Source organism: Chionomys nivalis, chromosome 10 (genome assembly GCF_950005125.1).
Source record: "Chionomys nivalis chromosome 10, mChiNiv1.1, whole genome shotgun sequence".
In the NCBI taxonomy this organism is placed as follows: domain Eukaryota; kingdom Metazoa; phylum Chordata; class Mammalia; order Rodentia; family Cricetidae; genus Chionomys; species Chionomys nivalis.
In genome coordinates, this window is record NC_080095.1 from 37,846,357 (window position 1) to 37,871,644 (window position 25,288).

The following is a 25,288-nucleotide window of genomic DNA, read 5'->3' on the forward strand; positions in this document are numbered from 1 at the left end:
TAGAATGTGGCTTATTGTGAATCCCGTGGAAAACAGAACTTGGATGGACTCCAATTACCCACACCAGTGTCCATTAAACAAGTCCATCTTCATCTACCAACTACCCATTTCCATTTTTCCTCCGTAGGGCCTTTGAGTTACCCATTCTGCCACTGGCCCCAGTCTCTGACCCTTGTCCCTGTGGACCCAGGGCTAACCAGCATTCAAACACCATTTACATACTTCATGGGTGAATATTTGATCTCCTTCATGGCCCATAACAGCTTTTTAACAAGGTAAGTATGGAAAGTCAAATCTCCAGTCTCGTGACTGCCAAATGAAGCTTATTGGGGCATGGCTCTGCAAAAGCAGAAACCGGTAAACAACCTCAACCACCAGCCACAGAGGGCTAACAAAAGCTGTTGTTCTGAATGCAGCTGGCGAAAGGCTACATTCAAACAGGCTCTTAATACATGAAGCCATTCGGAATGTAACATGTGCATGAAAACTTAAGATTGCAAGTTGTAATGTGGATGGTCGCAATTTTATCAATAATAGCAAGCTAACACACATACCTCATTTTGCTCCCTCCCCTGAGCAAATGCCTAGCTAGAGTCTGGGAATAAGAAAAACCAGACTCTAGAAGGCATTTCGGGTAACAGATTTTAGTCTTTGTACTTTTTTTTCTTCTGTTTTTGATATTTAGAAAAAGGCATTAATGGGGGGAAAATGCCTTCCAGGAGGCAGGAGCAAACTGCACAGGACAGGGAATGGATGTCAACAAACAAATGTGCCCTGTGAGTGTAAGTAAGGGTGTCATTCTGACAGAGAATAAGAAAAATACACCACAGTAGTTGTCATGGGAGGGAAGGTCAATGGAATTGGGAGCCTAATGCCATGGGTGACCCAGATGGGAGGAAGCTGAGGAGCTCCCAGTCTGTAGTCCCTGGGAATGTCTGTGAAGGTGCCTCTGGGCTCCCCAAGGCAGGAGAAGCATTTTGGTGTAGCCAGAGGGTGAGGAAAGGTTAGCCACCACTGCAGAATCGGATTCCCTTCTCGGGTTCTGGTAAGCCCATGAAAGTAGTTCTCTTAGAGGCTCCCAGAGGAAATATCGTGGGACTAGAGTACCAAAAGCTGCTACTCTATTTTCTGTCAATTGACATGTAAAAGGAAGGAATGTGACATTTCTTATTTGAAGCCAAATCTGCATCATTTGGACTTTGCTTCTGTCTCAAAGTTCTGCCGAGATTAATGCATGCATCATGGCCCAGAGCAGTCACGCGCAATGTCCTGCTCACCCTGAACTCTCCTCTTCTACCAGAGATGGTCTTAAGGGACTCACAGGGCCAAGGTCAGGCAGAGGCGGGGCCACAGAGCAGGCTGCTCACCCACCTACTCGCAGGATGGAGAAGAAGAGCATCCAGAAGAGCCCCAAAAGCGGTGCGAAAATGGCCTGGTAGACAGCGGCCATGTGGATCTGCTCGTTCAGTTTGGTGGGCGCATAGGAGTAGTACATGTTATAGCGGTCTGTGACATGCTTCATACACAAATACAGCAGCCCTGGGGACCGGAAGACAGAGACACATTCACTGGCTGTTCTAAATAACAGGGCAGGTCTGTGCTGTCCTCAGATGCCCATGGATCTGCAAGGCCAGACTCAGGGTTGTCGGGGCAGCAAGAGTCAAGGGTGGGAGACCTATGGAGCTGACTTCTGTGGCCTCTAGAACTGGCTCTGCCAGCTTGGCGATGTCCTTCAGTCATGCATGCATTCAACCAACACCCCTAGTTAGCAGCCATCCAATCAGGTCCGTGCCTTAGCCCTGCCACCTCCCTGCCACAGGCTATCCCAGATCTCCTCATGCTCTTGGAGACATCCTGATGCCGTGGAGCTTGGTTCCTCCTCCCGTTTCAGAGTGTGGAGCCCTGGGGGTACCTTGTCGATGACTCACCAAAAGGGACAATTATAGGGCAAGTGATGCTATACGCCATCACCACGCTGAAGACGTTCAGCATCCACGCATATTCTCGCCCAAACTGGAAATCCATGGCCTGGTTCTAAGGTAGAAGGCAGGGGTCACCCTGAGGTTGCCCAGCTCCCATGTCTTGGATGCTTCTGGGACTCCGCTAGGGAGCTGGCTGGCAGCTCATTCCTAGGGGCAACATTTCTTCCCTCGTTGGAGTCCAAGAAACAGCTACCCATGGTCACAGGCCTTTCATCGTGGGTCCCAGGGCTCCTAGCAAGACCCCTTCTTTTCCCTCCCAGGAGAAGCTGGGGATGGTGCTCAGAGAAGAGCTGGCCCTCACCTTTCTGATGTGGACTCTCTCTGGCTCTGATCTGGAAAAGAAGAGGCGGGTACAATACGTGCAGAGTGACCCCAAGCGCATCAGCTCCATGCCTGTGCCGAGCAGAGCAGCCGTGATCACGTAGTTGACAAAGAATGCACCATTGTCTGGGAGGAACACGCACCTGGGCAGCAGGGAAGGTGGGAGGCAGAGGAAGGGCGGGATAAGGGACGAGATGTTTGGGGAGGAAAAGAGAGAAACAGCAGAGAGAGTGGAGGGCACAGAGAAGAATAAAGATCCATAAACAGCCACTCTGAATAACGATTTATTTATCAATGACAGGCCACACAGATGATGTCAGTCTGTAAGGCGGCATGCCCCAGCGAGGGGATAGGCATTTTCTTCTGTGCAGGGGCAGTTCTCATGCACACACGGGAGAAATGATCATAGTTGGAGTGGGGTTTCTGCTCTGACTATTCGTTGTCTAGGGATTCTCAATCAATCAACCGTACCCAGGCTCCCTCCTTCTCTAGGGTGGCACAGGTGCAAACGGATCTGGTGACATCATAGTATTCAAGCAGCCCTTTTGAGCAAACGCATGAATGGACTACATAAAATAAATTTAGAATGGACCTGTTAGGTATCTGACCGCCTAACAGACTCTGGATTCTGAAGCTATATGACCTTGGAGGAGGAAAGATGATATCTTTTAAAATTTTTTCAAGATAGGTTTTCTCTGTGTTAACATTCCTGGCTGTCCTCGAACTAGCTTTGTATACCAGACTGGCCTCCAACTCAGACATCCATCTGCTTCTGCCTCCTGAGTGCTGGGACTGAAGGCGTGCACCACCATGCCTGGCTTATTTTTAAAGATGTTTTTATTATTTTTAATTATGTGTCTGTGTATGGGTATGTGCACGAGTGCAGGTGCTCACAGATGCCAGAGGCATTGGGTCCCCCTGGAGCTGGGGTTACAGGAGCTTGTGAGCCACCTGGGATGGATGCGAACAGCCAAACTCAGGCCCTGTGCAAGAACGATACATGATCTTAACAGCTGAGCCGTCTCTTCAGCTCTCAAGATGACATCTTTAGTTTCACAGATCACTAATTGAAAGTAGCCATTTCTTTCCATGAAGCACATTAGCGACAAACCACAGGAACGTTAGCCATTGTTGTCTTTAGTGCACATGGGTTGCAAAGAACACAGTTGGGTTGAAATAGAGAGTCAAGATATTTTTAAAGGCCGGGAAGACAGCTAATCAGTAGAGTGTTTTCTGAGCAAGCACAAACATCCAAGTTTGATATCTAGCACATACAAAACAAATAAAAACACACAGGTGTGGGACGTGATTTGGAATCCCAGCTCCCTGGCCAGTTGACCCAATCAACAACTTCCAGGTTCTAGTGAGAGGCCCTGACAGGAGAAAAAAGTTTGACAGCTCCAAGGGGAAATGGCATTCAAGGTTGACTCTGGCCTTCACATGCGTGCACATGTGCACATGCAACCCCCTCCCCCACATACACACACTTTTTTTTTTTTTAAAGGGAGGCTTAAGCAGGCCTGGCTTATCTCAGTATCTCCACCTACACAATCATGTGAATGTTCTTGAGGAGACAGCTGTGAACCCCTGGCCACATTTCCAAGCTCCTTCAAAAGCTACCTAAAGGACTGAAGAGATAGAACATTTGCCTAGCAAGCCTAAGACCCTAGGTGTGATTCCCATTGGAAGCTGAGGCAGGAGAATCTTGAGTTGAGCAGAATTCAACCCTGCTGAGCGGCTAGAAAACAGTACTATTGGTATTCACTCTTCACAGAATTGAAGTTGATTCACAAGCTTGGCTTTTTATAAGTGGCGTGTATTAAAAATATCCTCCGAGCCAAAGATGAACCCATTCACCTTTGAAAGGATAACTTCCTATGGTTGCAATGCCAATTTAACTGTAGGAAACTCGGAGGATGCCGTCCTTGAGCAAGCTGTGGAAAGGTGAAGGTCATTTGTACTGTGTCTTTGAAAACTGGGGTTTTCAAATGCTGTGACCATGAAAAAAAAAATCCACAAAAAGCCAGGTTTTCAACATAATGCACATGCTGTCACAGAGCCCGTCTCCCCCAATTCTAATGCTCTTATCCCAGTGAGGCATCAGCCTTCACACTGATGTCTGCAAAATCAACAAAAAATGTAACTTTACCTTGCTTCTATTTAAAATGTAAATACTATCTTACTGGTGGGCTAATGAAGACAGCCACAAAACTAAAATATTTTGATAACTACATATATCTTATTTTACTTTATATTGAAATGGTGGTTTTATGTGTGTTCCTGAGTGCAGGTTTGTAGAGGAAAGTGCTCAAGGAGGTCAGAAAGGGGCATTGGACTCCCTGGAGTTGGGGTTACAGGCAGTTTGGAGCCACCTTGTGGGTGCTGGGAATTGAACTCTCGTCCTCTGCCAGAACAGTATACACTCTTAACCACTGAGCAGTCTCCCTTGCCTCTGATAACAGTGCAATCTGTGTATTTTACACACTTACATATACCACCCAGAGTGGGTGACAACTGGAGATGACCTGATCAGCTTTGTGGTTCCTGAGTCTTATATTTATTTTATTTATTCACGCAAAATTATGCACTTTATTTATGCAAAATGTTATCAGTGAGGAACATATGGGATCCCCATTGTGGTAACTTGTGGTGAAACTTCCATGATTTCAAGAAGTCCTTGGGCTTTCCCAGATTGCCAAAGGGGACCACAGCACAGGCCAGCCTTCTGGGGGTGCTTCCACCTGCATCTGCCTACTCCTGGGTACCAGTGATGCAGAGATGAATGAGAGACGGGCACACACATCCACCCCAGCGCAGACACACAGCAAATTCCGGGTACACCCAAGAATACTCACTGGAACCTGATGGTCGCATGTTCAAGATAGTAGATATCAAAGAGCCAGCGCAAAAACACGTCCAAACTAGAAGGAAGAACAGAACTGGTTCTTCAGTCACAGCGCGCATGTGCTACAGCCCAGGGCTTAAGTCCTTTCTGTTCTCCCTCGCCAATCCCCCAGTCCCTGGCTTAGTGCTCACTGACCAGTCACCCCGCCCTCTTCCTTCCATCAGGTCATCTGAGTCACTTGCTGATGACCCTCTAGTTCAAGGCCACTTTCTGTAATAGATCTTTGCCAACCATCTCTCTCCAAGTGCTCTCTCTCTCTCTCTCTACTCAACCTCCCATTTATGTTGGCCGCATTTGCCCCCTCTGGCTGTCAGTCCTCTGACAGGGACACCTTGTCTTTGGAGCTGAGGCAGAGTTCAGGGCTGACACCTTACAGTTTGCCTGATACCTGTCTCCAGCTATGCCTGTGACAGGCATGGGACTGTCATTTGAGGAGACTTGCAGCAACCATGGGAGGCCTACAGTATCTGAAATGGGTTTCACCTCTAGACTGAGCCTGGCTGAGACAGGGGAGATAACCACGGGTGAGGTACCTGGTCAGCCCCATGGAGGGCAGAATGACCACCATAAACACCAGGAAGATGTAGCATTTGTGTACGATGATGATATTCTGACTTGACCTACAAGGACACGAAGAGAAACACTTATCACTGTGTGAGACAGAATAATCACCAAAGATCTGAGCTGGACACGGTGGTGCATGTCTTTACCCTAGCACTGGGAATCAGAGGCTGGAAGATCTCTCAGAGTTCAAGGCCAGCCTGGTCTACCTACAGAGCAAGTTCCAGGACAGCCAGGGCTATTTACATAGACAGACCCTGTACCAACAAAACAAAGCAGATAAAGAATCTAACCACATAAGACAGTGAGCAGAAGAGGGAGGGGCAAACAGCTAACTGAACCAGGAAACTGCTCTATGGTCCAGCCCAACGGCCTTTTTACAGAGTACTATGAGCTGTGCTATTGTCTGGGAACTATGATCAACTAGTAATGTCTGTTCTCAGCAACGAAGGAAACAACAAAAAAAGCCATATATTTGACATCTCTGTATCACAGTCACGTTACCAACGCTATTCAAATCTCTGGAGAATTTCAGCAATTTATGTGAGCCTTGTCCTTAACTATAGGAACAGGCCAGTAAGGATTTCTATCAGTAACCCATGGCTTACCACCTGGTAGAGTAGCAGGAATTTGGGATGTAGAAAATCACCTTTGAGATCCATTGCAGACATTGGGCCAAAGGTAGACTCTTTACTCAGCATACGGCTAATATAATATACCCAGTTATCTACCACCATAGAGGCATTAGCATTAATAAACGGAAAATCTCTTGAATTTGGAAACATTGGTTCTGTAGGAGCCAACTATGCGCAACATTGTTGCAGAGGCTCTGCAGATGAACCTTCAGAATCCCCATTGCTGGTGCCTACAGCTCTGTCCCCTCCATGTAGGTTGTCGGCAGAGAGGACAGCCTCAGCAGGGCTTGGTTTGGGCCTCACTCCTCTTAGCCGGTAACCCTTCGTCAAGGGTTACCAAGGCCAGCAGCCAGGAGAAAACCCAGGACTTCTGGTCTTTTGAGATCAAATATCAAAAGCATCACTTGTCAGTCTTCACCCTTTGGCTAGATAGAAGGCCCAAGTGCCAGGCAGATAGGAAAGGGGCAGAGGACAGGGGCAAGAGCCACGAAGAGGAGAGGAAGCCCCAGCTCACCTGGTCCAGTGGGCCTCTAGGAAGGCAGAGAAGTAGACCATCAGAGGCATTATCACCGTGAAGGCCCAGAGCATGACAGAGGGGAAGAACTGGGTCACGACAGGGCTCTGGAGGGGAAGGAAGCAAGGGAGGGCAGGAGAGGTATCAGCACAAAAAGCTCCTTTCCCCTGCAGGCTGCCCTGGTTCTCCCCTAGCCATGCCTCTCCACCTTCGGCCCCATCAGGAATAAGCTTGCTTTCTCTGAGGCTACAGAATAGGTCAGACCTTTCTTTCTTTTCTTTCTTTCTTTCTTTCTTTCTTTCTTTCTTTCTTTCTTTCTTTCTTTCTTTCTTTCTTTCTTTCTTTCTTTCTTTCTTTCTTTTTGAAATAGAGTTTCTCTGTGTAGCTATGAAGCCTGTCCTGGGACTCGTTCTGTAGCCCAGGCTGGCCTTGAACTCACAGAGACGCCCAAGTGCCTTCCTAGCCAGAAGTTCACCTAGGTGGAGGAGGCAGAGGCTCACATCTCAAGATCAAGTTAAGTCCACAAGGGGCTTCTATGCCCGGGAAAAGCAGCCTTAGGTTTCTTTAGTGACTTTACCCTACAGCCAGGGCCAGCGTTGTGACTCATGTTTCATGACTTAGGGATAACATTGCATAAACTATGATGTGTGAATATGGGGGCAACATGGGAAAGGCCGGGAAGGAGTAACGCCTAGGAGAGCAGGCATATGGCCTGGGTCTCTTACAGATTTGAGACAGACACAAAAGCAATATGGCCATACATGTGTGTGCATGTGTGTGTCTGTGTCTCTGTATATGTCTGTGTATTTGTGTGAATGTGAGTGTTTATACATGTGTCTCTGTGTTTGTGTGCATGTGTTTATACATGTGTCTCTGTGTGTGCATGTGTGTCTCTGCATATATATCTGTGTATGTGTGCGTATGTACACGTATGTCTGGGGTCGGGGGGAATAGAGAAGGGATGCTATAGGTGGAGAAGCTTTCTGGCTTATCAGAGCAGCATGAAGGGCACAGGATTAGAAGAACTGGGCCAGTGTTCCCTGATGCTGCCTTCTAAGAGGAAAGCATCCTCTAACCTGAGGAAGGGCTCTGACAGGTCCAAGGCTACAGGCACTAGGAGGGGAAGGAGGCAGACGCGGTGCTGAAGGTCCTGCTTTCCTTCCAAAGGTTATGCTGGGGCTCATCTTATTCTTTCTTGCCCCCTACTCTTACTAGGAGCCAAGGAACCCTGGTGAGAACAGCTACTGCCTGCTGTACCCTCCAGACCCCTATCTGGCTTAGAGTGACCCCATCTATCAGGACCCTCTAAGCCCGAATTCTCTGGACCACCCATCCTCTGACTCACCCCAAGACTGAGCTATAGCTCCTCTCCAGCCTGTCCCTGAGAGGGGCAATGGCCCGCATCCATCCTACTTAGAACTCGGGCACTTCGCTCTGCCCATGACACTACCCGACCTCCACGTGCTGTCGCTGCGAGATTCTAGAACCCCCGTCCCAGTCCAGGCCTGGCCTGGGCAGAGGAGGCACCTGCAAATTCTCAATGGGGCGGGTGACGTTGTACATATCGATGGTGTTGATGATGATGGCGGGCGTGGTGAGGAAGAAGAAGAGGAAGAAGAGGAAGGTGTTGATTGCGATAAAGCGAGTCCACCAGTTGAAGCGGCGGATGGACAGGTGTTTCCTGGGAAGGGGGCGGGACAAGAGGGGCGCATTTAGGCCGAGAGAGGTTACACACACAGAGAGAGAGGTGGAACGGGGGAGAGAAAGCAATACTTTTTTCCATATGCCAGCTGTGGGCCTGGTCCTATGTGCAGGGGCTGCTGGAATTTCTCTTTAGGGACCCCATTTGCAAAGGCCCAGACTATATCTCAAAGGCTACAGTGAGAACTTTCCTCAAGGTTGGTTCCTTCCATGCATACGATAAAGGTAGGTGTGTGGTGCTCAGGAAATCACATAGCAGAGTCCAGAGGGAGCTAGGTTTGGACAGTTCTGGGTCTAGTCCTCATGCACTCTTTGTTGGGCAATAAAGTAAAAGAACAGGCCCCTTCCTGTAGCGTTCTTCAATCTCAGAGACAGAGGAAGGGACACAGAGGAAGCTTACCAGATGATGTCTTTGGGGTGCGGGGCATGAGTAACCCTCCAGTGGTAGTTTTTAACGATAGTCGTTACTGAGGACTGCTTGGGGTGCATGCCACAGCAGACGTACTTGTAATCCTCACGGATGCTGCAGAGATGAACAAAGAGGAGACATAAGTCTGGGGTAGGAGGAGGAACGTCTCAGAAAACCATATACCAAGGTCCTAGAGCCACCATGACAGCCCCACCAATGGGGTTACTCCACTTCTTGGGGATTCTCAAAGCCTTTGTCTCCCAGGACCTTAGAAAGAGACAGTTCCTAAAACACAGTAGTTGGGGGAGGGGGGTATTGAAGGAGTCTATACTAGCCAGGAAGAGGAGCAGGCCCTAGAGTCCCCAGCTATTGCCCTCCCTTAGAAGCAGTAACAATATACAGATGAGCTCATTCTTTGGGGTTATTGGAAGGGGCTAGCATCATCGTAGGTCAGCACCAGTAACCCCAGGTTCCAGAAATCTTCCTGTGGCCCTGGATCTATACTTGCTGGTGAGAAGCAGAACCTCAGCTGCCCAGATTCCTCAACTGAGATGCAATTGGAGAAGGTACATGTTGGTGCTAGAGCCCAGTCTTTGACCTTCTGACACATTCTGCAGTGATGAAGGCTCAGATCTCTGCCAACGGGTGATGTTTTAAGAAATGAACAATCTTGCCCTGTCTAGGGGTATTGCTTTATACAAAACACAAACACACATACACACAAATAATAATAACAACAACAGCAACAATAATATGGTATCTATATGTCCCTTGCCAATTCACTGGGGAGTGCACAGAGCAGAAATCAGTAACCAAACTGGGCATATAAGAAGTTTGAGGGGCTGGGTGTGGTGGTACTTTTTATTTCATCACTCAGGAGACAGAGATAGGCAGAACCCTGAGTTTGAGGCCAGCCTGGTCAACAGAGAGTTCCAGGAAGGCTTCAAAGCTACAGAAAAACCCTGCTTAAAAAAAGAAGAGGAAGAAGAAGAAGGGGGGAGGGGAAGAAAGGTCAAAATGGTTCTTGAAGGGAAGAAAAGTCAATGGTCTCTTGACTTTCTGACTTGTGGTAGGAGGGGGTGATGTGTGTGGAATGGGGGGAAGTGGCTATCATTCTTGTCAAGACAGCACAGCCTGTGCTGATGGTGAAGAGCATTCTCGGAGAACAGTTGAGGCCCACCAGAGAGATGGTATAGCCATGCTGGGGACAGCAACATGGCAGCTCCCAGAAAAGAGCAGAGTGAGCAGCCAGGAGCAGACACTGCATCTGAAGGGAGTCTTGACCCCCTTTCCCTTCAGCTGGGTGGGAACAAGAGAGTAGGGGTCTGAGAAGCAGAGCCCACGAAGTTGGAGAAGGCCCAGAGCTGCTTGGGGTTCATGCCTCTTGTGTTGTCTAGGCTATCTGAGTTTGAACTCTGGTCATCTGAGGCTCGTGACATCCAGCACCCACCGCCTCACGGTCTTGGCGTCCTGGAAGGTGACAAAGATCAAGTCAAGTCTCTTCAGCCGGACACGATTGAGCTCCGCATTGAACTCGTCGGTCAGCTGTTCCTCCAGCTCGCTGTAGTACTGCTCCGCATCTACCTGGGGCAAGAAGAGGCCCTCAGAGCTGGAGAGGTCAGGACCAAGGGGGTCTGGTTCAGCCCTGGGGTTCTCTCGTGCAGCAGCCCTTCGCCCCTGGAACAGCCACATGCTGACTCTCCAATCCACCCCCTGCCCTGAGATCTGGGGAGACACTGAGGCACAGTGTGGTTAGTGGGGGGTGCTCCGGACCCCGGTGAACCTCAGGAAGACAAGAGAATGTGCAGTGTCTCAGAGGCTGGGCGTTCTTCCTCTGGTCTGACTGAAACAGAAGTCCAAGCGCCTGAGACCCGTCTACCCATAGCCATCAGGGGACAAGGCAGATTCTGTTTCTTCAACTGTTTCCGCCCTGGTGGCTTTGGAAGCTTGGTGCTCGGTCACCTACTGCAGGCTGCCATGTTTTCTCTGGTCTATCTGTCTAGGACCAGAAGGCAGATAAGAGCAAAGCCTTCATGGTTGCCCTGGAAGGGAACCCAAGGAAGGATTGAGCTCCTCTTTTTATATCTGCAAGGATAGAGAGTTTAAGTGAGAGGAAGTGGGGAGTCAGGCACTGGACCACTAGGCTAGACCTGTTTGAGCCCTGGAGATGAGGACTTAGGTGAGGGACCAGCCTAGAGCCCCGCACTCTGCCCATTCCCTGATAGTCTCAATACCACGTCAGTTACCTCCTTGAAGCAGGTCCAGCACTTGCAGAAACACAGACGGGAGCATGGGTGAATCTTGATCATCACCTTCCCAGTCTTCTTAGCCTTGGCCGTGTAGTACAGCCTGCCCCGCATGGCATGGCGCCTGGCATTGGTAGGAACATCCTCTGGTCAGTGATCAACAGAGAAAGCACTATCCTGTTCTTGCACCCCCGCCCCAAATGCCAGCAGGCTCCTCGGCAATCTCACCTTTGATCGTCTAGGTCAATCAGGTTCCTGACATCATAGCAGAAATGGACTCTGGTCACCACGCACCCAGGATAGGCCTCACTGCAGTCACAAACACAGAGGCTGAACTAGCCTGTGGGGCTGGGTTGAGTAACCTCACTCCCTAGTTAGTGTCACAGCCCATGGGGATGGGAGGCTCTACTGCTGGGGCTCCTATCTCAGAATGGCATCCATCCTTGCCCCTAAGGCTGAGCTGTCTTTGATGTTTAGACCCTAGTCATCTGGGACTCAACGGCACCCTTTACAGATTCAAAACAGGGTGCGGACATGCCTCAAAGACCAGGGGGCTAGGAAGGAGCTACTTTTGAGAGAGAAGCAGCATCTCTGGGTCCAGGGTCTTGAGGACACCCAAAACATCTGGAGACACTGTGCCTGATATGGTTGGGAAGTCGGGTCTCCCTGGGCTGAGTAGCTGAAGTCACATGAAATAGTTAAATGGCCCTTTGGCCTCACCGATGTCATACAAGGGCCTCTAGAACTCTGCTGTGGCCTTGGTGGCCCTCTCCTTTCTGAAAAGGTGATTCTGAGCTGAGTCCCGAGAGGACCACCACCAGGAATGTCTCCAGCCCCAGCACTCTGTGCCAACTCAGATTCCTATGAGAACCCATAGGAGATACTGGGAGGAGGTGGTACTCGACACAGCCCATGCTCGCACTTACTGGAAGTGTTTGCTGATGACCTCTGGATCCTGGATTTCAGTGGGGACGTAGGTGATCATCAGTGTCCTTGTGATCTGGGGTCGGGGGAGAAAAGGCTGTGCTTCCGCGAGATTGCTAGATATATGGGTCCTTAGTGACCCGGAGCTCCAGGAGAGCGAGCCTTCTGCTCCCACCAGGATACCTGTTTCCTAGACACCCACTGCTAAGCAAGCTGCTGGCCAGCATTCTGTAGCCCTCAGATCAGCAAACCAGGCCTTGGTTAGTCTCTGCTCCAGCTGGGGACCCCCGCCAGACAGCTGAGGTCAGGAAGGGAGAACCAGAGCCAAGGTGAAGGATCACATCTCCCCTACTAGAAAAGGTCATTTGTGCCCACTTGCAGCAACCCCATGGTGACTTTCAGTCTCATGGAACTGCCTACATTTCTAATGTAAAACGTCACGTGGCTGGAGAAACCCCTAGTATTCTATGGGTCTGGAGCTGGGAGCAAGGGTGATGGTCTCAATCTGGGATGTTTCCTAAAGGCCCAAGTGTTAAACACCTAAAGTCACGGGGAGAAGACGAAGACTTTGAAAGGAGGGTCAGTGAGTGGATGGGGAACCTCCTTTAGCCAATGGCCTTTTAGTAAAGAACACCTTAGTATACCCTGTTCGGAGTTAGAGCGGGATTATTTGATTTGCGTTCCCCCCAATCTGACGTGTTCCGCTTCAGTGAGTGGCCTTAGGAAGCTGTCCGTGCGCCCTCACAGGGCACTGTGGTAAAGCCAAGCCCTCCTCTTCCTCCTCCTCCTCTCTATTTGTTTCCCTGCCACCTTGAGGTGGGCGACTTCTCCTGTCACCTGCTCCTACCGTGACACACTGCCTCACCACAGGCCCCAAAGCGACAGAGCCTACTGAGTACAGAATAAAACCAAAACCGAGAAGCAAAGCAAACTTTCCCTCTTTTTAGGTCGATTCCCTCAGGAACATGGTTACAGTAACGGAAAATCGACTAACGCAGCTTGCAAGGTTGAGGAGGACCTGGGGTGTCTTGACCCAACTTCCTATTTTGTTCTGCAGGGGAATAACATCTTCCTGATCCATCCCTTTCAAGATGACAGTCTGACAAACCATCACAAGAGATGACTACCCCAGCCTCAGCATCTGGTAACAATGAGCAATGAGTTGACTCCGCAGGTATCCCAGCCTCCGTCCCTGGCTGGCTGAGTGCTTGGGATCGCTTGGGGCATGGGGATCTACACTCTGCGGTGGTTAAAGTCAATCCGGCTAGAACAGGTAGGCTCAAAGGAGAAGAGCCCCCTCTACTGGATGAAGAAGGATGAAGCCTTGGATGCTCATTCCCATGGCTGCCCCTCCCCACAGAGCACAGATAACCCAAAGGCCATACCCTTTTCAGGGTCCTGGCCTAAGCAGCTGCCCACCTGTGGCCCCTGAGCACCAAGCTCTGCACAGAAGAGGCTATGTCCTACCTCAACCCTGAGCTTGCCTGAGTAGTCTAAGTCAAGAGATGAAGACTTGGACTGGGGACAGGGGCTCAATGGCGCATGGACACTTGCTGCCCCAAGCATGAGGAACTGAGTTCAGATTCCTAGCATCCAGGTGGAGAGCCAGGTGTGGCCAAGCCTGTCTGTGACCTCAGCACTGCGGGAGTCAGAGACAGGAGGATCACTGAGGCTTGCTGCCAGCTCACCTCACTCTAGGTTTGATTAGAGACCTTGTCCCAAGAGAATAAGGTGGAGCGTGACAGACCAGAACACCTAATGCTCTCTTTTGGACTCTATGTGAGCGAGTATACATGCATGTGAGCATACACGGCATAACACACACACACACACAAAGAAATAACAAAATAAAAAAGAGAGATGAAGTCTCCAAGTGCAGCCCTCAGCCAGGGAGTCGGCTAGGGGAATTATCCCCAACTGCTCACACCCCAGGCTGGGAAAATCCTAGGACAGACATTCTAACCTAGCTCGCTAGGGCAGCGGAGGTAGCGGAGGGGAGGCAAATATTAGCAGCTACTTACCATCCAGCATGAGGGGCTTTCACGGCTTAGCAGTGCAGGGGGAGACTAGGGGATACTAGGGCAGGGGAAGTGGAGGGAAGGGCATGCAGGGGTAGGGCAAACAAGGGCTCGCTCCTGCTGGAGGGAGACACCCCCCCCGAGGGTCAAGATGGCATTTTCGCAAAGCTGGGGAGAGCATCCTTCACACACTCACCTTGAGGTTCTTCTTGGGCACAAACCCCAAGCAGTGATGGCCCATGAGGGCGAAGTTGATGAGGAAGTACAGGAACGCAAAGAGACTGTGCAGCCACAGGAGCTTACTCCTGCGAGGGGGTGGAGCACAAGACTCACGAGGCTGCAGGCCTCCAGAGCCCCACAGTGTTGCTATACCCCCATCACACCATCAGCATCCCCAGACATCCCTCCCACCATGACAGCGTCCCCAGACTCACTCCCACTACAACAGGACTTTCAGTGGACCAAGCTCTTGGGACTAAGCTCTTGGTTGGTACCTTCTTGCCAGACCCTCAGAGGGCTTCCCTGACCACCACTCCCCATTCCACCCATGGGGAAAGGAAGGCCAGAGCTGTGGCTAACCTGCCTAAGGGCACTGGGAGAGGAGCCACAGCTGCCCATCCTGCACCTCACAGATGCCCAGTAGGCCGAGGGAGGAGAGGAGGGCTGGGTCATACACAGCGAGAGGAAGGCTAGACAACCTCACTTCCCTGGAGCAGAGGGCTGGTGGTCACTGGGCTCTGCTTCTAGCCTTACTTTCAGGTCCCAGGATGCTGTCTCAAGGCATCTGACCAGAGTTACTGTTTGGAAATTTGAGTGACATAGCTTGAGGAGTGCAAGCCTGGTCTGCTCCTTCTGGGCTCAGAGCCTCTGCCCACCTAAATAGAGTCTACATTAAAGAGCATCTCAGCACCGTGCAGTGGGGAGTCGTGTACACCAAAGGCCCCTGATGCTCTATGGGACTCCACTTCTTGGGAAGGGACATGAGGCTCCTCAGAATGACTGGCTCGGGAGGTGCTGGTTGGTGGCTCTGCTCCAGCTGGCAACTCTAGAGTGGGCAGAGCCGGCTGGTGGAGAAGGGGAGAGGAAGCCACAGCTCCATGCTGCTGATCCAAGAGCTCTAGCAACGCTAGCCTGCTCTGAGGCCTATGGCAGGAGGTTAGAGGTGTAAGGCAGGTAGGGGTGGGATAAGATGGACCCCACTTTTGCAGTTTGGTCAGGGAGTTGGCCAAGCCATTCAGGGAACCTTAGTGTAGACAAGCAGGGCTGTATCTGTCTCCGCTCAGGTTTGAAGTGGCTACCAATCAGGTTGGCTGGTTCCTGACCTGAGAATGGGATGGAACTCAGAGGATCTTGTCTTGTCCTAGGGTATGTATTTCCCATGCTTAAGGGCTAGATCTGGAGCAAGGGTTTCCCCAGATGCAAAGCCAGCAGATGACCAGTAGATGGCAGTAGTGAGGCCTGCGCCCAGCACCTGATTCTCTTGTTGCAGACATCAGAGGTACAGGCTGGAGGGCCAGTGAGTCACTCCATTATTTGAGGGCCAACCTGAACCTGGGGTTGTCAAGGATACTGCATCTTGAATATGCCCTCCTCCTGCCCTGCTACAGGGTCTCCTCAGGAGCAGAAGCACTAAGTGTGCCGACTAATTTTATGTCAACTTGATACAAGCTACAATCAGAGAGGAGGGAACCTCAATTGAGAACATGCCTCTATAAGATCCAACTGTAGGGCATTTTCTTAATTAACGGTTAATGATGGAGGGCCTATCCCATTGTTCCTGGGCTGGTGGTCCTGGGTTTATAAGAAAGCAGGCTGGGCAGGCCATGATAAGCAAGCCAGTAAGCAGCACCCCTCCGTGGCCTCAGCATCAGCACCTGCCTCCAGGTTCCTGCCCTGCTTGAATATCTGTCTACCATGTCTCTAGTCCTCAGGAATGGCCAAGGTAGGTATTTCCACTCATGAAATAGGGAAACAAGGCATTAAGAATGCTTCCCCACCAGGCGAATACAACTTCTGGCATCCCCCTCAGGAACCCAAAGAAGCCTGCCTGCCTCAGCAGCACCGAGCTACTCATGCCGGGTACCAACACATTAGCCTGTCCTTCCCCACCAGCGCCCAGTCATAGAACGGGAGTGAGGATCAGGTACCTACTCTGTGGAGACATTAACAATGGTGGTCCGGCCAAAGTGGCTATTCCAGTCTGAAAGAGAGAAGAAAGGGCCAACCTTGATCCTGGTCTCTATACTGCTCGGGGCAGTGGTGGGGACAGAATTCAAGGTTCCTGAACAAATGCCAAGGATCTAGAAATCCTTGCCTATATCTGCTTTTCCTTCTGGTCCCCAGACTGTCCCCAGCTACCAGCAAAAACATCATCCTCCTGGGTGGACCTGGCTTGGGCTCTAATCTGTGAGAACAAGCATCTATAGGGAATCCCCCGAGCATGACTGGCTTGTAACAGACACACAGCAAACTAGTTTTGAGGGAACCAGATGGCTGTCTAGCCACCAGCAAACCAATGACATTAGCAATGCTGGCTACAATCCCAACAAGAGCCCAAACTCCAGAAAATTGGAGTTTAGACTATGGGACATTTTCTTATTGGAACCAAACAGATTCTTCTAGCCACGCATCTTAATGTGTCTGTTCAGACAGCTCCAGGCTTCATAGAACTTCTAAGATTCCCACATTATCCTCGCCACATGCTAGCGCTTGGGGTGGAAATCTGGAACGTCAGGCACACTCCCTCTGGTGCTGCCAACCGGTGCATACTCAGTATGCTACGGTGGATTCACTCAGGTCTACCTCTGGCTGAGGAGAAACCGGGAAAACTGGGGAACAAGGGAAAACTGGTTGCTAACTGGACATCGAAGGGACCACTGGACGCCAGCCTTCCCTCAGCTCTGTCCCTCCTGCAGTTCTGAGGAAGACATGTTTGCTGTTCCCTGAGCTCCCACAGAGTACCAGGTACTTGACATACATCCCTCCCTCCCTCCTTGTGTCTAAATAGTGGAGGGAACAGATTTAGAAGGTAAAATACTTTGTGAGCTTGGGAGAAGGCGTTTTCAAGTAGATGTGGGCAAAAGCTGGGGAGCCAGGATCTTTCTATCTCAGGAGTCAAGCTCACGCTCACGATGCCACCTGTTACAATGAGTGTGCACAGAAGTCCTACCAGAAGAATTCTGCATGAACAGGGGTGTGCCCATCAGGGTACATGTCAGGAGACAGAGAGGTCAGAGGCCTCTCCAGGGAGCCACACATTCTCCAACAGCATAGGGACATTTGCAGACAGTTCTAGGCTGATCTGTGAGCTTGTCCTATCCCATGCCCTGGATCAATCAAGGCTGTATAGAGTCCCTGGCCCGCATATGGGGAAACTGCAATAGGGTTTGCCTAAGGACACCAACAGCCTGCTGAGCGCTGCCTACCCAGAACAGTCCCAATGTAGTTAATAGGCAAAATGATGCCCAGGGAAGGGATGCAGAGGATGAGCACATAGATGATGAGGTGATACTGGAACATGATGTAGATGCGCGCATCATCGCCACACTTGCTGATCAGGTCCCGGTCCCTGCGAGAGACATAAACAAGAGAGAGTGGTCCTTGGGTACCAGGGTGACCACCGCTTCCCTGGGGATAGGTAGAAGAAGCAGTAGGAAAAGGATCACCTTCTTCCTAAGTTTCAATCTTGGGGAAAATAGCGTTCTGCTTCTCAGTGCCTCAAGCGTGCCTGAGAGCATGCCAGTGAACACAGGTGCATCAGAAAGGCCGTGCTATGGTTACACGAGGGACCCAGAGCCTGGAGAACTCATCAGGCAGCCTTTCAGTCCTTCTGTGAGCATTGCAGGCTTGTGGTGCTGGCAATGGGCAAATGGCTACTGGTAACTCAGATGGGTTCCTTCGAGAAAGTTCTTTATTTTTCAGTTCCTTCAACTCAAAGGCAATGCTCCACACTGCCAGGCTGACCAAAGGGGAAAAGTAGAGAACAGCCAAGGGTAGGTGAGGGCAAAGGTGTTGGGAGCTTTCCCCTGCAGGAACTGAGTCTATGCACTGGCCAGACACGCTGGAGAACAGCTGGCCTTAGCTACTGAAGGTGAATGCATACACACTCCATGAACCAGCAATTTCACTCTTAGGTGCTATCCAACAGAGAGATGACACACCTATCAAAAGATATGTATAAGAATCTATAGAATCTATAGGTGCCTGATTTATAACCACCCTGCCTGTCTGGGTATGATGCCAATGCCAAGTGAAGTCTGCCACAGTGAGAGGTGTTTTCTTGTCATCTCAGTCATTAGGAGGTAGAGGCAGGAGGATTAGGGGTTCAAGGCTATCGTAAGGCACATGGTGAGTTAGAGGCCAGCCTGGACTATATGAGACTCTGTCTCAAAAATAAACAACAAGGGCTGGAGAGATGGCTCAGTGGTTAAGAGCACTATCTGCTCTTCCAAAGGACCCAGGTTCAATTCCCAGCACACACGGCAGCTCATGACTGACTGTAACTCCAGTTCTAGGGGATCTGGTCCCCTCACACAAATATACATGGAGGCAAAACACCACTTTTAAAAGTAAAAGGATAAAAGGGACGCTTGTAAAAAAATTGGAAAATAAAAAGGAAAATAATTCTCTTAAGGTCTCATCAAACCTAAGATGATTTTAAAAGGTTTATTTATTTTTATTTATGTGTATGTGCCTGCCTACATGCGTTTATGTGTAGTGTGTGCGCATAAACTTTGGAGGCCAGAGAGTGTTGGATCCCCTAATACTAGAGTTTGATGTGGGTGCTGGGAACTGAACCCAGGTCCTATACAGGAACAGCGGGTGCTCTGACATTTAATAAAGCATTTTGAGAATTTCCATTTGTTCCCCATGCAGGTTTTTCTTAATGATGGTTAAGGTTTGAAGGTGGGTGTCCCCTCCAAAGCCGATCCACTGTGAGGTATGGAGGGGGTGGGCAAATGTGGACATGAACACCCCACACACACACACACATGCTCACAACCATGTCGTCTCCTCATTCATGGCTTTTCCACACCTACCCTTCTAGGTAAGTTCATTGGTCACCTTTAGATTCAAATATCTCATGCAGGATTCAGAGTTTTCAAATATTACAACAAAAAGTACATCTAGGAGGATTTCAATGACTTAATTTAGAGACTTATTTGGAGCTCCTGATTTTGTGTCTGTGAGTGGTCAAAGCATGTCCTTGTCCTAGACTCAAGAATTAAGTCCCAAGAACGGGATCTTGGAGAATTGACGGGAGAGTGCTTGGGTAAGAAAAGGACATATCTTGCTGCAGGCTTGGGATGCCAGAGCTGATCTCTGAAAGAAAAGTGTGTCTGAAATGTGTTTACAGAGGTGGGGGGCATCTCCAGAGACCCTCCAGATAGACACACAGACAGGGTGGAGGGCTGGACTGAGCAGGGCTAACAAGGTTTTCCTTCCTGGGCCAGGAATCCTGCCTCCAGCTCAGGATCCCTCTTTCCACCATTCTTGGTCTTATCCCCAGGACGCACGTCCGTCTCCTCCTCCTGGTCTCCTTACTTCCATCTTCCTACACATCCCTAGGAAAGTAAGTTCTTTTCAACATCGGCTTATCCTAGAAATGCCTCCCCCAAGAAAGACCCAGACTGCGAAGGTGGACATCCTCCAGCCATGCCTGTGTGGACTTGTGTGATCTTACACCCTAGAAGAAGCCCTTTCCTCTTCCTCTCTCGGTGAGGTCTCCCTGGGCCTTTGCTGATCTTGCCCTTTAGGTGGCCCATCTGTTCCTGTCACTTCAACTTCAGTCTCTAAGCATCGGTCCGTCAAGTCTAAATCCTCTGCTCTGACTTGTCTCCTAAGCTTTAGAACTGTTATTTCTACAGCTGGTTGGTCGCCTCACATGCTCGCCTGAGCTATGTGTCATCATTTTATTTCCTCTCCCATCCTCTGCATTTATTATTCTCCATCAAAACAAGAACTCAGCATTTTCCTGTAGACAGACATTTCTGTCCCCCCTGGTCCCACCGCCACAGCCATTTAGTCCCAAAGAAACACACGGAGGCTTAAATTAACTATAAGCCTATTTGGCCTATTAGCTGAGGATTATTATTAACTAGCTCTTACATCTTAAATTAATCCATACTTCTTGCCTGTGGTTAGCCATGTGGCTTGGTACCTTTTCTCAGTAACACATCCTCATCTTACTTCCTCTGCATCTGGCTGGTGACTGCATCTCTGCCTTTCCTTTTCCCAGAATTCTCCTAGTCTGGTCACCCCGCCTGTATTTCCTGCCTGACTACTATCCAATCAGTATTTTATTAAGCTGATACAAGTGACAAATCTCTACAGTGTATAAGAGCATTATCCCACGGCATTTTCCTTTAAAATCAGCACATGGAGGCCTGGAGAGATGGCTTAGGGGATAAGAGCACTGACTGCTCTTCCAGAGGACCCAGGTTTGATTCCTAGCACCCACGTGGCAGCTCACAACTATCTGTAACCCATGCATATGGTGCACAGATACACATGCCAACAAAACAACAATACAATACAATAAATAAGTTTTTTTTTAACTGGCATTTTAAGCTGGGTGTGGTGGTTCATGCCTTTCATCCCAGCACTTGGGAGGCAGAGACAAGATCTCTGTGAATTCAAGGCCAGCCTGATCTATAGAGTGAGTTATCTACAGTTATATATAGAGACCCTACCTCAGATAAATAGATATAATAGGTAGATAGATAGATAGATAATAGAGAGAGAGAGAGAGAGAGAGAGAGAGAGAGAGAGAGAGAGATAGCAGCAATTCCTTCTCTTTTCCCCAAATGCCCCTTTGCATGGCTGATTATAACCCACCCCTTATGAAAGACACATGGAATCTTCGGGGCCATTGTTTCTCCGAGTAGACTGCAGAGGAGTTTGCACACAGGGACTCTGGCTGAGCTGATTCCGCTCAGTAAAAGATTTAGCTGTCACCTAAGCCACTGCTCCACAGGGCGCCAGATGTAATACAAAGCCCCGCTTTTCTGCCTTCTCATAGAGAACCCTCTTGATTGGAGCCTTGGGGTGGGGTAGGGATTGGGAGTCAGGATGAATGTGGCTACACACAGAGCTCATACATTGACCTGTGGGTTCAGGCATTCACACACCAAAGGCTACACACAGAGATAAGCAACAACACAATGACCCGAATCTTCTGCACTTAGTGACCTCACACCTGGAACATGAAGTCCTATTGTTTTTACCACTGCTCCATTGACACTGTCAGTTTTAATCTACAATTTGTCACGATCTGGATAGATTCACCTGGGAAGGAAGCCCCAACGGGGGGGCTCTCTACATCAGGTGTGCCCATGAGTGTGTCTGAGGGAGATTATCTTGGTTACAATGATTAATGGGGGAAGACGTGCCTACTGTGGGTGGCACCACTCCCTAGGCAGGGGATCCCGGACCGTATCAGGATGGATAAAGCAAGCTGAGCACTAGCATGTAACGCTAATTTACTGCTTTCTGCTCTTGACTGTGATGTAATGAGACTAGCTGCTTCTAGTTCCTGCTGCCTTGACTTCCCCAAAATGACAAGCTGTACCTGGAACTGTGAGCCCACCCTCCATCAAGTTGCTTTTATCAGGGTATTTCAGCACAACGATGGGAAACAAAACTAAGATTACAAGCCAGTAATGGAGAAGATTACAATCCAGAAGGTCAGCTTCAAACTCCCTCTGGGGAGTCTTTTTCTCTACACTTGAGGACATGGTCAGTTGAGTGGACCTGTTTATCCTACTCTTTCCCTTGTTCCTATATGAAGGAATGAAAACCTGTCCCACCCTGCTTCTGCCTGTGAATTTGCCAAATGCATGAAGCTATAGCTGACGTGCACTGCCTCCTGGGAGAACGAACGTTCAGACGTGCGTTTGGATGTGGCTTGCCCTCCTGAGAGTGCCTATGCTACATGCCTGGTCTCCACTATGTTAAGAAGTTAATCTGGGGAGCACTGCTTCCAGGAAGTAACTCCCATGGGAACCTGTCAGTTATTTCTCACAAGGATGAGTTATAAAAGCGTCTCTCTGGGATTAGTGGGCCAGCCTGGGATACATAATAGACCTTCTCTCAAAAATAAATATAATGAAATAGTGGGGCTGTGCCTGTATAAGAATGACAGTAGACTTTAAACTTTCTAGCAATGAAAACATGTGTGTTCTGGCTTGTGTGTGTTTGATAAATTAACAAAGCAAGCAAAGCCAGATGTGAAGACATCTGAAATACTGCCCTCTGCTAGCTCACCTATGACTCGGCATAGAGAAGCTGACACTTGCCCCCCACAAAACAACAGCTGCTTCATTTCTGGGGGACTACAATGAGGGAGGGAGGAGCAGCGGAGGCCACGGTCACGCTGAGCTCCCGGTGGACGGCACAGTTCTAGGCACAGGTCAGGATTTCCATGACCCAGCCTGAGTTTCCTGGGACCCTGCGGGATTGCAGATGGGAAAGAGAGATGCCCTAGTGGCATCCCCGGGATGGGTCTCAGAAAGGCCTAGCTAGGAATGGTGGGTGTGGAGAAGCATGGAGTTTAGCAGCCTTTGCGGAGGGAAGCAGAGTAGCAGGGCCATCCAGGACAGTACCTGGTCTCTGCGGTGGCTGTTCTTGGTTGTCAGCCTGACCACGACTACATCTGGAATTAACTAAGACCCAAGGGCAGGGCATGACTATGAGGAATTTTTTTCTTTAACTAAATCATTTGAATAGGAAGATCTACTTGCAATGCAGGTCTTTGAGGTGGGAAGCTCCACCTTTAGTCTGGGTCACACTTTCTGCTGGCAGTTTCTATAAAGGGCACGGCAGAAAGAAGCTCTCTCACTGTCTGCGTGTTCTCACTGTTGCTGCCAAGTTCATTCCTTCACTGGCACTAGAGCCTGCTTCTTCAGGATCCCAGCGTCTACTGCAGACCAACTCAGACATCCAGTCTTGTGGACTGAACAACTACTGGATTCTTGAACCTCCCCTTCATGGGCAACCATGGTTGATTAATTGAGCCACAGTTTGTAAGCCATTTTAATAAATCACTGTTCTCTCTCTAGAGAAAGAGAGTCACTCTATAAGTTCTGTTCCTTTAGAGAACTCTAATTTCAGTCCCTAAGGAATAGCAAGGCTGTACCCTGTGGAGCATGTGTCACCAGGCCAGAAAAGATCCTGGAGAAGGGACAGGAGACAGGCAAAATTCAGGGAGAGTCCAGAATCATATGTGATACTGAGCACAGTCAAGGAAAAGCTGTGTATACGTGTGCATGTGTGTGTGTATGGGTGTCCGTGCATGTGTTCATGTGTATGTGAGTGTATATGTCTGTAGATATGAAAGGTCATGGGCGTACATACCTCTGTGCATGACTGTTCATGCCTGTTCGCATGTGTGTGCATATTTCTGCACTGAGGGTGCAGCCAAGTTCACTCTAATATCTGTCTATTCTACTGTAGGCTGAGAGTGGGTAGGTGTGAGAGAGCAAGAGTCTTGGGGTCTGCCTCTACAGAAACCCAGAAGGTAAGGTGAGCAAGAATCACAAGGCTGTGCCTTTGCCATCCAGGCTCGGAGAGGAGACGTCTGTCCTTCTGCTCCAGAGAACCGATCCCCCTTGACAATATGAACACAGAAACCAGGCATGCAAAGAAGGGTTGCCTTTCCTCGAGCAGTCCACAGGCTTGCTTTTGCATGCATGGGGGTAACAATGCAACTTTACATGGGGGGGGGTCTCTCCCCAAAGGCTAAGGCCCAGGTGGCATGGTCACAGGGTGGGGCTCAGTTCCCATTCACCTGGTACAACCTGGGAAAGGGCTCTCTGCCTACACTCGGAGAGGCTGGAAGCAGAGTAGCCAATGGCACTCAGGCCTGCCATCCAGGGAGGGTCTGCTCATCTCTGCAACCCCTTCCTACCTCACCTCACCCCAGGGCGACACTAACAGAAACCCCAGGAGAAGCACTTACTTCATGGTTAGGCTGTTGAAGAACCAGGAACAGAAGCCCTGGAGGGGGAAAGAAGAGAAAGTGTGAGAAAAGCCAGCCTGGCTTATTTTACCTGACTATGGGGACCCTGGCAGCAAAGGGTTATGTTGGGAGTCTCCTTCCATAGAGGGAGCTTTCTAGAATGGGTAAGTGCTGAGGGAAATGTCTCCCTGGAAATGAGTGGACAGCCTTGCCATCCTGATACAGGGAATGGGACTGAGAAGGAAGGCTGGAGGGACTCCAGGGTGGGACTATACTGCTCCCCTCAGTCTCTCTGCTGCTGAGAAATCCTCATCCCCACCATACATGTGGTCTAGAGCTGTCCGTCATGTGTGAGTCAACCTTCAACGACTGGCTGGCCAAGGGGAAAGTAACCAAAAAGGAGTTAATTAAAATTCTCTTAAAAGGCTGGATATGGGTGTTGGGAGTCTGTCTCCTTCTGTGTGCCTAAGTGCCACGAACCCTGCAGTGTCTTGATGCTGTCTCTGATGTCACATGCAGACAGCTTGAGCTCAAAGGACAGAAGGGGGGGCGGGGGGCCCTATCAGCAATGCTGGACTTCCGGTATCTAGCGGTGCCTGAAGCAGCTGCTTGTCTTGAATCTCCCCAAAGTTGTGCCTTACATCACCCTTTTGTGGTAAGAAACCAGTTTGAGGAAGCCTTGGCTCTTGCAGCTCAGTGCCTTTGTCTTGCTCCACTGAAGATACCTTTCTCTTGGATCTTGCTGTCTGGAGTATCTCCAGGTAGCAGGGAAAAGAGGCCTCAACCATGGTAAAGCTGAGGGGAGCCTCAGAGGGAGTCAGTGTGTGAAAGCTCTCTGTGCAAATGAACTGGGGCCTGTGGCTCTCAGTTATCCAAGCTGCTAGTCAGTAAAGGGCCCTCACGTGTTTAATTCCCTCTAAGGCCCCAGAAGGACAGCAAAAGTTTGGACAAGGCTGTATCTCTGGATTGGCCCCATTCTGTGGGCACCGTTTCCGGGAACTAAGTGAGCTCACGAGACTGACAGACCTCTAGAACCACGGGGATTGGACAAAGGTCTTCCCTAAAAGGAAGCAGCAAGGGCGGGTAAAAGAAAATCAATTGTTCCCTTGGCACA

At 49.7% G+C, this 25,288-nt stretch overlaps 1 protein-coding gene across 3 annotated transcripts in view; it reads right to left on the reverse strand.

Moving 5' to 3' along the window:
* The window catches only part of Tmem63c (transmembrane protein 63C), a 65,396-nt gene that overhangs the window by 6,939 nt on the left and 33,169 nt on the right, over positions 1-25,288 (reverse strand). For all 3 annotated transcript variants that reach the window (XM_057782979.1, XM_057782980.1, XM_057782981.1), the window contains 16 exons: positions 24,175-24,212; positions 17,642-17,784; positions 16,368-16,416; positions 14,413-14,521; positions 12,201-12,274; positions 11,503-11,583; positions 11,275-11,398; positions 10,479-10,612; positions 9,020-9,142; positions 8,446-8,599; positions 6,919-7,025; positions 5,742-5,828; positions 5,159-5,224; positions 2,284-2,446; positions 1,929-2,034; positions 1,372-1,539 (listed from right to left, as the gene is read on the reverse strand). In XM_057782979.1, coding sequence (XP_057638962.1) covers positions 1,372-1,539; positions 1,929-2,034; positions 2,284-2,446; positions 5,159-5,224; positions 5,742-5,828; positions 6,919-7,025; positions 8,446-8,599; positions 9,020-9,142; positions 10,479-10,612; positions 11,275-11,398; positions 11,503-11,583; positions 12,201-12,274; positions 14,413-14,521; positions 16,368-16,416; positions 17,642-17,784; positions 24,175-24,212 — 1,726 coding nt within the window. The remainder of the gene's footprint in view (positions 1-1,371; positions 1,540-1,928; positions 2,035-2,283; positions 2,447-5,158; positions 5,225-5,741; positions 5,829-6,918; positions 7,026-8,445; positions 8,600-9,019; positions 9,143-10,478; positions 10,613-11,274; positions 11,399-11,502; positions 11,584-12,200; positions 12,275-14,412; positions 14,522-16,367; positions 16,417-17,641; positions 17,785-24,174; positions 24,213-25,288) is intronic.